The sequence below is a fragment of the Tachysurus fulvidraco genome, chromosome 6 (assembly GCF_022655615.1).
Source record: "Tachysurus fulvidraco isolate hzauxx_2018 chromosome 6, HZAU_PFXX_2.0, whole genome shotgun sequence".
NCBI lineage: Eukaryota > Metazoa > Chordata > Actinopteri > Siluriformes > Bagridae > Tachysurus > Tachysurus fulvidraco.
In genome coordinates this window covers 18,964,849-18,977,022 of record NC_062523.1, presented here as the reverse complement: position 1 = coordinate 18,977,022, position 12,174 = coordinate 18,964,849, and the positions used below count along the sequence as shown (strand labels likewise).

Here is a 12,174-nt window from a genome sequence, read left to right as displayed (position 1 = left end):
CTGTTGCAAATTTGGCATTATTTATTGGCAGGATGGCATCTGAGAACAATGCAAAACTGCATGCATTCTATTCAATTTACTTCAGTCTAATTAAGAAAGAGTGTGTTTTGAAATGTGGGAGAATATATGTGTAAATCAGATAACCTGTTTCCTTTTATAAAAATAAACGGACCTATACGATCGAGAAAGCTTTGGTGTGATTTAATACTGTTTTTTCTTTCATCTCAGCACTGACCACCTGCATTATTTGAACAGCTTCCAAGCTGATTCTGATTGGCTATATCCTGCCTGTGTGGGCTTGGTGTGCCAGTTCCTATATTAAGCCTGTGTGTCATTGAAATTGTGTGACAGATCAATCCAAATATAACCAACTAGCTTTGCTTTCATCTATTCTGGGTATTTTGCTAAAAATGCCATTTATCACTCATCCTCCTCCTTGATCTTATTTCTTGCATTTAATCCAGACACCATTTACTACTGATTCTTGGCTAATGTGTGTCTTGCTTCCATGGCTCCAGCAAATGTTGACACTGAGCCTGTTAATGAACAAAGCATCTGGGCTCATCCACTTATTTTTGTTAATCTCTGTCCATTTATTCATTTGTCCTCATACAGGCAGCAATGAGATGTTTAGGCCACACCCAATATACAATAATACAGATTAGACACATGATCACTGACCTGAGAGCTACAAGTTAAGCATGTTATTAATTTTTAACAGATGCAACAGTGATGTTATCGCTGCCTTTCTATGTACATGTTCAGCACATTTTCTTACAAGACATAAAATATGAGTAGTACATTATATATCTATGATCATTTATCACATTGTATTATCTTGTAAAGTAATGACACTTGGGCTTTCTTTCTGAATACTATGACCTGACACAGGTTGATCTGGTTAAATATATTAACAGCACATTTTATATATTAACTTTCTGAATAGATAAACAAAAGCAGTCACTTCAATAAAACATTTTTTGTAGTACCAAAATTCAATAAAAGCCAATATGAAATATAAAGGAAATAAATGTAAAACTCCTCACATTGCAAACAGCTTTTAAAATAGTCCTTTCCTCAGACTGAATAGCATACACATCACAGCTGTCTAACAGGGTCTGAAGCAAATGCTATTAAACCTCTTTTATTTCTTATAAGTAATGTTTAGAAAAGAAACCGATTATTCGGCAAATCTATAGTGTTCTCTCCCACCATTACACACAGCCAGCATGTTGTCATTACACCGAGCTTGGGTTCAATGTTGATTCAGGCTCTAGTGGAAGCTCAGAGTCATTCATATTCTCTTTGGGTTTAGTTGTTTTTTCACTCTGACTTCGATTATGCTTCTCTCTTTCTAATGCTTTCTCCATCTCTGTGTAGTAATCCAAGGCTTTTCTCACAGGGTCAATGATATGTTGCTGTCGGACACAAAGACACAACACTTGATTTGTGTTGTAAAGTGAATTCCCTCTGTGTTTAAACGTACAATACTAGCACTTACCTCGAGACAGGGGAAGAGATTAGCTAACTCGATGAACAGCGGGAAGAGAACAAAGCGAATAAAACCAGTCTGAGAGGAGGGTTTAGTCACCTTGTCCCGGTCCATAAATGGTGTGACAGGAAGTCCCTCTAGCTTCTCCATATCACTCTAAGAAAAAACATGATAACCCTTATTCTCTGGACACAAGCATCTTCATTCATTATGTTTTGCCACAAGCTAAACATTTCAACTCCTACATAATAAATAGACTTGTTATTAAATGACATTTAATTAATTGACACCTGATTGAAAAACTCCTGCAATAAGCAGTCCAGCCATGGCTCAGCCACATCCATGGGCCTCGCTTCATTAGAGATGTCACTCACTTTAATCATAATCATCATCAGCTAAAGTCAAAAAGAGCAGACAGGAAGTGTGTTAAAATATGGAACTAACTTGTCTTGTGGAATCTGAAAAACATTAAATGCAACTATTTACAGTCAAAATAACAGACAAATAAATTTGATTTGTATGTGGTATGAGAGGAAGAAACTCAATGATAGTTAGTGCTAGTATTGTAATATAATCAAATTAAAACCATTAGCACCAACTCCAATTGGATTTATTTAAATTAATACATATAATTGCAAGTTTGTTAATTAAATCTATTTTCCACAATGCTTCACTCATCAATATTTTTGAACATGCTTTTACCACATCTCTGTGATCCTTGTTACTGAATTCAAACACGGGCAGAATGGCTTTAAATTTGTTTAGGATCTCAGTGTGCCTGCTCATGTCTGTAGCCAGGATACACCTGAGAAAAACATGATTATGTTCAGACTTGCTGTGTTAACTGGATAGCTCTGGCTGTTAAAATCTTACATAAAATATTGCATAAAATGCACATAATGAACAATACTTAATTATTCCCTCCCTTATCCTCTTGTATTGATCTGTTGACAGGTTCCGGAAAATGTTGCTTTCAGTCTGAAAAAGATTGATATTAAGCCTGTGACCTAAGTTTTTTTTAAACTGACCTTTTATTTTCTATGTAATGTTAAATATTTGTAGTAGTAGCAGTAGCAGTAATAGTATTTCACAAGGAGCTTTCTGCTGAAGGTTGTAAGGCTTATATCTCTCTCATCAGCCTTTAACATCTATTACATCATAACAATCAGAGAGCAGATAGGGATTGTGTTTTGGGTTTAATTGATTACTGAGTGATAGAGGGTCCTTTTAATGTCTCTATAGAGGACCCCTTTAGAGGTCCGGTTTTGAATGCCCATACAGTAGGTCCCATAAATATGCTTTAGCCTCAAAGGAGATAGAGAGGAACAAACAGCCATGGGAGAGAGGGAAAGATTTCATAATAACACTTATGTGAAGTATACAAATTTCCCATTTTTTTTGTAATTTTTTTTATATTTGTCCTTTAAATAACTCTGTAAACTTAAGTTTATTTCTAATGTTCAAAGGTTTCTTAAAATAAAAAAAATGGCTAAAAATAATAGGCTTTTTATGTGCATTAAATAAGTTCTAAATAATTCCTTTTACATTGTCCAATAGGTATTTTATCAACAAGACAACAAGATAGCCTATAATAAGATATATACCTTGTTATTTAATTCTAACGAATATTAACATGTATGCAATAAATGACCTTTTCCAGTATCTCAAATGCTACAGCACAGTGATGATTTTCCAAAGGAGAGATGTCATTGTACCGCAAGGCGAGTTCAGTGCGAGCATTAATCTGAAAGGCAACAAAGTCATAGTCATTTATGTTTTATATTGCACATTGTCAGAGCAACAATAAATAAAATGTCTGATTACTTCAGCACAAACCTGTATGATAAGGTGCTTCTCTTACCTGGTAAGCATTGTTATAACCGGTGTGGTCTAGATCATGACACACAGCTGAGGTCAGCATGATTAAAAGATCAATGTTATCTATCTTAGCCCTCAGATCTGTTAGCCAAATCAGGCCATACATCTGCCAACAAAAGAATGATGCAATGAGAGGAACATAATGAGCAGTTGGAGCAGATTAAATGATTGGTTGTGATGTACAGTAACCATACAGAATGATAGAGTACAATCTAGCAATATTAACCACAAAAGATGAGTTTTTTATGATGCAGAAGCCTGGATGGGGTCATGCCCTTCACTAATCACCAAAATTGTTGAGAAAAAAATTGAAGTGCTTGGAAGAAATAAAACCACAGTGAGCAGATTGCTCTCTCTCTCTCTCTCTCTCTCTCTCTCTCTCTCTCTCTCTCTCTCTCTCTCTCTCTCTCTCTCTCTCTCTCTCTCTCTCACACTCTCTCTCTCTTTCTCTCACCATTTGAGTGACACAGAAGCAGTGTTTGAAGTTATGGAAAGGGATGTTGTTGTATCGCTTATATACTTCATAGAGGAAATGCTGCAGCACATCCAGCTCTATGTTAAAGGTGGAGATAAAATCCAGGTCTGTGTACATCACTTGAAGCAACACCATAATCTCAGCATCTTCCCACTGCCTACACACACAAAAAAATAAATCAAAACAGTCCCTGTTTTGTGGGACACACAAACACATACACAAAATCACACACAAATACACACACACCCACACATGACCCACCCACCCAGCCCTACACACACAGACACCCACACCTACACACACACCCCCACACACAGACACACACAGACACACACAGACACACACAGACACACAGACACACACACACACACACACACACACACACACACACACACACACACACACACACACACACACACACACACACACACACACACACACACACACACACACTTAATATATGTTCTGACTACATGGCATTTGACTTCCTTAATTCCTATTCCATCTAGTTAAATCCTGTAGTTTCTTTTCTTACATTTTCTGTGCTTTTATGTGATTTTCTTTAATGGAAACACAGACTTGTCAGACACGTATGTCATCTTACCCTTTTACATCTCTAGAGAATCTGCATCCTGTTTTGTAAATTTGAAAAGCCTGGGTTCAAAAACTAAGCTAGAAGACCACTGAATAAAAACACTATTGAAAGCCTAGGGTCTCCTATTGATTGCTAAGCTTCCAAACAACCATTCATAATGATATGAGGCTTTTCTGGCAGATCAAAGGACTGAATCTTCTCTGCCCTCATTATGCAGGGTAAAAGAGCTGCGCTTCAGTAATGAACATCCATTTTGTTATAGCAGGTGCAGAGCTCATTTACTTAACTTCCATGTGCTGATGAGGTTTAATATTTTAAACCTTCCTGCACCTTCAGCCAGGAGGAGAATATCTAACTAGTAAATTAGAAGATATAACTGGTTCATTCCCTGAGGTATAAAAAGGTCAGATATTAATTATTTGAAGAAATGTGCATGATATTGAATGGTATTAAACTGCTCACAAAATTTGGGCAGGTGTTTTTCATGTTTCTCACTACAGATATAGTACTAGCTTTAGCTTCATTCCTTTTGATTAGTTTAGATTATGTTGATTAATTTGATTAGTTTGACACATTCATTTACTGTTTTGTCCAGAAGTGATAAGTGAAATTTATTGAATAACACAAGAACATTACCTTTGTTTCATATCCAAAAAAGTGATCAGTTCAGGTGACATGATCAAGGACCTTTCTCTGACATGATTATTTAAGAAGCTGATTAATGCTCCTCAGCATAAGCTCAGTAACCAGTATAAACTGTAGTATAAACATCAACTTACACTGGAGATCAAAATTAGAGAACAATTTATGAACACTTGATTTTTTCAGAAATAATGCAATCTTCATTGCTCAACATTTGAAGGAATTTTGAATTCATGCTATACTATGCTAATAGAACAGTGTTTTACAAAATAATCAAGGCACTTCAACAACAAAAAACTTTTTTTTGTAGGAAACACAATAATCAAAATAGAGAACAGCAATGACTGAAGCACAGAGAAAGATCACAACTAAAATTTTCTTTAAAAAATGACCATCTGCGGACGTCACTATACAGTAGTCTCCACAGTCTGGTCCGCTCTTCTGCCAGTCTCTTCCATAGTTTGGTGACTATAGTGGGTTTCTTGGCCATAACTTTGTCGCCAAGGATTTTCCAGAGGTTTTCTATTGGGTTTAGTTCAGGACTGGCCATTTCATTATTTTAATGTTTTCAGCTTCAAGGAAATGCTTCACTCATTTTGCTGTGAGACAGGGGGCATTGCTGTGCAGGAAAATTGCTGGCTGATTGGGTGATGAACACAGGGAAGCTACCACATGTTGTCAAAGAAGGCTTTTATAAACATTTGCATTCACTCTGTCTTGTAGCTCTATAAGAGGCCAAACTCCTGCTGCAGAAAACATCCCCCAGACCATAAAACTTCCCCCTCCACTTTCACTGACTCACATTTACACACATTGGGTTCAGTCTATCCCCAGTTTGATGATGAACATAATGTTTCCCAATGAACCCAAATAAATTAAACTTGCTTTCATCAATAAGTGAACTTTGGACCAGTTCTCTGCCACACAACATCCTCCTCAGAAAAGGTTAGTCCTATTTTTTTGATTTTTTTTTTTTTTATCTGCTAATGAGAGATTTTTATTCGCATTATTGTGTCTTCTTTTTGCATTTGTCTTTCGTGGATGACCAAGCTTCGTGGGGGACTTGAGTTTGGGATGTTATAAAGATGCAATATTTAAGAAATAACAGATTTGGAATGACCAACTTCTCTTGCACTATATTGCAAAGTAATCGAAAACTGGAAAGTTAGGCTACCGGGTAAATAGGGTTTGTCAGATAAATAAAGAAATTAGCACCAGGTACCAGATTAACACCAATAACTGGGAGATATCTGAAAGTGTTCTTTAATTTGATCAGTACTTATTTTCAAATATCATTGAGGTTTTCTAGTCTGTCCTTATCAAATAACTTATCAAATATGAGTTAAATATGTATCTCATTAAATATGCTTTGAAAAAACGGCTCTTTTACTCCTGCTAAGATCATTTCAAATAGGACGAAGCAGTGGCCTTGAATTTAGGAAATTGTAGGTTATCCTCTAATTTTGAACTGTGCATAAAACAGACAAGGAAGGTCATTTTTCTAGATCAGCATCGTGGCTACGGGCATCTCTTATATTTCAGTGATCAGGTACAGTGTAATGTATGAAAAAATGTTTCAAACCCCCTTTAGACATAATAAAATAGATCCACTAATACTGTATTTAAACTTCGGAAAGGATTTAAAATGTACTGAAAAAATTCTGATATTCAAATTCCAAAAAGCAGTAAAACTTTTAAATATTACTATACTTGTGGGGACATGTGGTCCCCACGAAAATATAAAGACACTAAACAGGTTGTTATATGTTAGGTCTCAATACACTGGTATGTACTTCATACATTTTTATAAGGGTCTATTTCTGACAGACCATCGGTATTTGATAAGCTACGTTATCACTTCACATTCTTATTGTCACTCTCTTTTAGCTTCCAAAAAAGTGAAGCATCTCAGATAAGCCAAGCACCAAGTTGGGAAATATATCGAGATGAGCAGCATGTATTGAGTTGAAACAAGAACTTACCAGTTATCAAAGGTTGGTGTTTTAAGGTATTGCCTCACCTCCTCAGAGACCTCCAGGGAGCTGTGTAAAGATAAATTACATAGTTTTATCGATCTAACTGCACAGCAGTGAGAGGTCTTGAGGCTGCACTAACCTCATCTGGAAGAACTTTTCCTTGACATGTTCACACTCTTCACGAGTTTTGCGCAAAGTTCTCTTGTGGTAGAACGGAGATGGTTTGTGGGTGCCCTCAGACATTTCCTTGAACAGACCCAGCCAGCTCAGATGCTCCACACTCTAAACAGATTAAACAGATCACTAATAGGTGGAAAACAAGTTTACAACATTACTGAGGGAAGAATCATAAATGTTTGACTGATCTCAATATAGAGCTTTCCCGATGAAGAAAAGAGCAAAACAACATTTCGTGGATTAGTTTTGTGTCTGCATGAACCTACTTGTTTACCTCAAGTTTTTCCCTGAATGACTCCACCTGTTGCTTCATCTCATAAACAACATCAGGGGTCTTACCAGATTCTACAAGAATCTTCTTCTCTAGACTTTGCAACCTATTAGACAAAGTATTAGTCCCCGTTATCAAAGTTCTGATAATGCATTATTTCAATTAAAATTAATCAATTAAACAACATTTAGACCATAGAGAAAACATGACTTAAGTGGTTTAATGTGTAATGATGTATACCTTTTCTCCATGGAGGAAAGATCAAAGCCCAGTGACACTGCCAGCTCTGTACCTAGAAGATGGCATAGCCTTTTAAATGCATTACAAGCCAATTTAATTATCTTAGTGCATTCTGAAAGAGAATAAAACACAATAGATTCACAACAGACTTGTCTTTCTGTTTCGGTCAGCACTTCATCTCTCTGTAGGCCAACACAGAGTGAATGAGGAGGAGCTTCTTCCTGCAGGCCATATAGGCTCTTAACCAGGACAACACCTTATACATACATGTCTCAATAAATTAGAATGTCGTGGAAAAGATAATTTATTTCTGTAATTCACCTCAAGTAGTAAAACTTGTGTATTATATAAGTTCAGAACACACAGACTGAAGTAGTTGGTAGTTAGGTTTAACTTTGGTTCTTTTAAATGTGATGATTTTGGCTCACATTTTTCAAAAACTCACCAATTCACTATCTCAACAAATTAGAATACTTCATAAGACCAATAAAAAAACATTTGTAGTGAATTGTTGGCTATCCGAAAAGCATGTTCATTTGCTGTATATGTACTCAATACTTGTTAGTGGCTCCTTTTACTTTAATTACTACCTCAATTCGGTGAACAGTCGGTGGCACTGCTAAGGTGGTATGGAAGCCCAGGTTTCTTTGACAGTGGCCTTCAGCTCATCTGCTACTTGTTTTTCATTTTCCTCTTGACAAAATATTCTCTCTGGGGTTCAGGTCTGATGAGTTTGCTGGCCAGTCAAGCACATCAACACCATGGTCATTTATTCAACTTTTGGTGCTTTTGGCTATGTGAGCAGGTGCCAAATCCTGCTGGAAAATTAAATCAGCATCTTTAAAACGCTGGCCAGCAGAAGGAAGCATGAAGTTCTCTAAAACATTTTGGTAAACGGGTGCAGTGACTTTGTTTTTCAAAAAACACAGTGGACCAACACCAGCAAATGGTATTGCACCCCGAATCATCACAGACTGTGAAAACTTAACACTGAACTTCAAGCAACTTGGGCTATGAGCTTTTCCACCCTTCCTCCAGACTCTAGGACCTTGGATTCCAAATGAAATACAAAACTTGCTTTCATATGAAAAGAGGACTTTGGACCACTGGGCAACAGTTAATTTCTTCTTCTCCTTAGCTCAATTATTGTCTGTGGTTCAGAAGTGGCTTAACAAAGAGGAATACGACAACTGTAGACAAATTCCTTGACACGTCTGTGTGTGGTGGCTGTTGATGCCTTGCCCCCAGCTTCAGTCCACTCCTTGTGAAGTTCACCCAAATGCTTGACTATTTGAGTTGAATTTCTGAAATACAGTAAATGAACTTTTCCACGACATTCTATTTTATTGAGATGCATCTTTACTTTGTGTGCTCCCACACCCACATAATATATTATAATAGTATATATAAACATTCTATATATTAACCTTTCTGTTAATATACATGGCGTATTGTATATTTATAAATGTTTGTTATATGTGTCAGCTTTTTCATTGCAACTATTCACTATTCACTACCTCAATGTTGCATCGCATTGTATTACACTCGTTGTACAATTGCACAGAGCTGCATTTTATTCCATACAGAATTCATTGATAATTTACCAATATCATTATTATTCTTATACCATAGTAACCTGAATTATAGCATTTTTTATTTATTTTTCAATCTTTTATAGACATGTTGTCAACATCTTCTTTTATTTCTCTCTCTCACTTTAAAGTTCATAACAAAAGTAAACTTTTATATGTATGTTACTGAGAATCAGCAAGAACTTTCTTGGTCCTGAGGACACTATGATATTTTAAAACCTGTTATAAGGCTGGAGACTTCATACATAAAAGCTAAAAAAAAAAAAAAAAAAAAATTCCTCACAAACTTCACCACTTAAACAATTACACAGCTTTTAATATCTATTTATTTGGAGCAATCACATTTGAGAATTCAACAGCACTGTGGTATAACAAATAGAATAATAACACTTTATGTCACCCGTCATCTTACATCTAACAGATTTACAAAATATAGTTGATTATATCTAAGGTAGAAAATACCTAATGGCTCACTGTTACAATCAGCAGCAACCACCTCCAGCTTGTAGCATGTGTGAGGGCTGTTGGGAGTCAGCTGTGGGGAGATATTAATGATGTTGCCCTTGGTATTGTAGAGTTTTAAGATATCATGTGGACCAGCTTCAGCTGCAGATTGGAACAAGTCTGTAGGAGTAGTGTGTACACACATACAGTACATCTGATTTCAATCAAGACAACAGCATGAGTTTTATGAATAGCATATGCTTGACACAGAGCTGCCACTTGAGGAGAGCTCTGTCAGCAGCACCTGTGGTTCCAGGCTTTCAGCATGAACATGCCACTAAAATAGCATTCAAGTAAATCACATCTTTCCTATATAACAAAATAACTCTTGTACTCTTTCATTCAGTACAAACAAGACTCATATCAGTGCAACAGTAATCTGCAGCAGGAGATCAGTATTGTGGTTCTAGGTAGCATCTTTTTTGGGTTATTTTTTACGCATATTTTACAGTGTTCTTGTATATAGTCATTCCAACATTTCTGATTCCATACAATCCTCTGTGACAGTGATAGACTGACTGTACACAGTTGTATGTATCTCAATATCTATCATGTAAAAATGTACACTGATTTTGATGAAGACTGAGCTATATATATTTATTTTTAATTTTCCAGTTGAAATATTAATTAAACTTGATTTGGTTTACTCCATTATAAGATCAAATCAATAAAATCCTTAATGTATATTACTGTAGGCAAATTGTATTACATTAAACGGCATTTTTATTCAAAGCTAACAACTAGTGAAAGCAAAAAGTCCTTAGGCAATAAGAAAAGTCCTTACCTTTGACATCTTGTGGAGGACAATCAATAGGGAACTCAGCCTGCTCTGGTCTTCCGTTTACTGTGAAATAAATAATTTTAGTTTCCATGCCAGTCGAAGGCAGTCTCACACACCACACAGCCGAATGGATTGTGAACAGTGTATGACATCTATTTAACACAGGGCCACTTTACAACTCCTCCCTCTTTTTATTTCTATTTGCCTCTTTCAGCCTTGTCCATTGTATACGACTACTATTACTACTACTACTGCTACTACTACTACTACTAATAATAATAATATTATGTTTGTAATAATTATAGATTACAAAATAAATTAGAATAGATTACAAAAATAACTGAGGTGCAACAAAATAAAAAACAAAATAAATGGAACAAAGTAAACAACAAATAAACTGGACACATCTATAACATAACAAGCAATCTCTTGTGATAAGTTGAAAATTACTTACTGGAGTGTTTACAAGCATTCAGTCTGTTTGTGACTTTTTTCAATAAGAATATTATTTTTATCATTCCTATATTGGCAGACGTTGTATGTTTGTGAAAACAAAAATGAAAAAGGTAGTATGTGATTGCCATTTTCTGAATTAATATTCAGAATATTTTTGGTGATGCTGTTATTGAAATGATTGTGGAGATCGACTACTGATCATTCATTATACAAACATTGCATCTGTTTATCCACAGACTGTTCATGACTCAATGTCAATTGTGATGACATACAGTCACATCAATCAGCTGCTTGAAGACTGCAGAGAACTGCTGGACAGGACCAAGTTGGTGTTATTAACAATAAACAACATTAAAGGTTTTTCTGCTGAGCTGGGCTTCTGTTCCCTATATTCACTTAAATAAAAATAATAATAGATAATATACATCTACTGAGCACTTTATTATGAACATACAAGTGTATTAAGAAGAAATGTAAATGCAAATTGTTCTAAGGAAAACATATATATTTAGATTAAAAATTTTTCTTTTAACTTTTTTAGACTGCTCGACCGACAGAAGAGAACTGATCAGACCACCTTGCAAAGGATTCACCTTGCCAAAAGCAGGGGGCTCCCATCAGCACCTGTGGAACATGGAAATGCTGTCATTTTTGCCAACGTACATGTGCAAGAACTGAGACTCCAATGTTGAAGCACGTTTACTACAAGGTAATAACACCTACTACAATGTAATAACACCCTGTGTTATTACAGAACAAGGTTTTATTACACCACATTTACAAACAAGGTAACACCATAGTGTGAATTAATAACACATTTACAACAATATCAGCGCACAGTGTGGTGTTATAGCACAGTTATGACAAGGTAATAGCAGCATGTGGTGTAAAAGCACAGTTATGACAAGGCAAACACCAGATAGCGTAATAGCATATTTATAACAAGGTAATAGCAAAGTGTGATAAAATAACCCATTTTCCACAAAGAAATAACATAATGTGATGTTATAGCACATTTATGACATGGTAATCGCGCCATGTAGTGAAATGGCATCGCCACAGTGAATCGTCTGTTTTCACCTAACTCTAGACACC

At 35.9% G+C, this 12,174-nt stretch overlaps 1 protein-coding gene across 1 annotated transcript; it reads right to left on the bottom strand.

Annotated features, from left to right (window-relative positions):
- Positions 1-176: 176 nt before the first annotated feature.
- si:dkey-219c10.4 (high affinity cGMP-specific 3',5'-cyclic phosphodiesterase 9A) lies at positions 177-10,797 on the bottom strand. The gene is made up of 14 exons (XM_027164076.2): positions 10,627-10,797; positions 9,801-9,962; positions 7,747-7,798; positions 7,510-7,612; positions 7,198-7,340; positions 7,065-7,124; positions 3,825-4,002; positions 3,354-3,476; positions 3,144-3,236; positions 2,403-2,470; positions 2,195-2,297; positions 1,783-1,887; positions 1,502-1,648; positions 177-1,418 (listed from the first exon to the last, which is right to left on the bottom strand). The coding sequence occupies exons 1-14, from the start codon at positions 10,712-10,714 to the stop codon at positions 1,239-1,241; spliced, it is 1,605 nt and encodes a 534-aa protein (XP_027019877.1). The 5' UTR covers positions 10,715-10,797; the 3' UTR covers positions 177-1,238.
- Positions 10,798-12,174: the final 1,377 nt, after the last annotated feature.

Bases quoted from the DNA above. Each gene is read 5' to 3' on its own strand.
- si:dkey-219c10.4 (XM_027164076.2), bottom strand. From the start codon at position 10,714: ATGGAAACTAAAATTATTTATTTCACAGTAAACGGAAGACCAGAGCAG. The intron at 4,003-7,064 runs GTAAGTTCTTGT...TTGTGTGTGTAG, and splicing joins ACACCAACCTTTGATAACTG to GCAGTGGGAAGATGCTGAGA. The intron at 3,237-3,353 runs GTAAGAGAAGCA...GTTGCCTTTCAG, and splicing joins GTTATAACAATGCTTACCAG to ATTAATGCTCGCACTGAACT.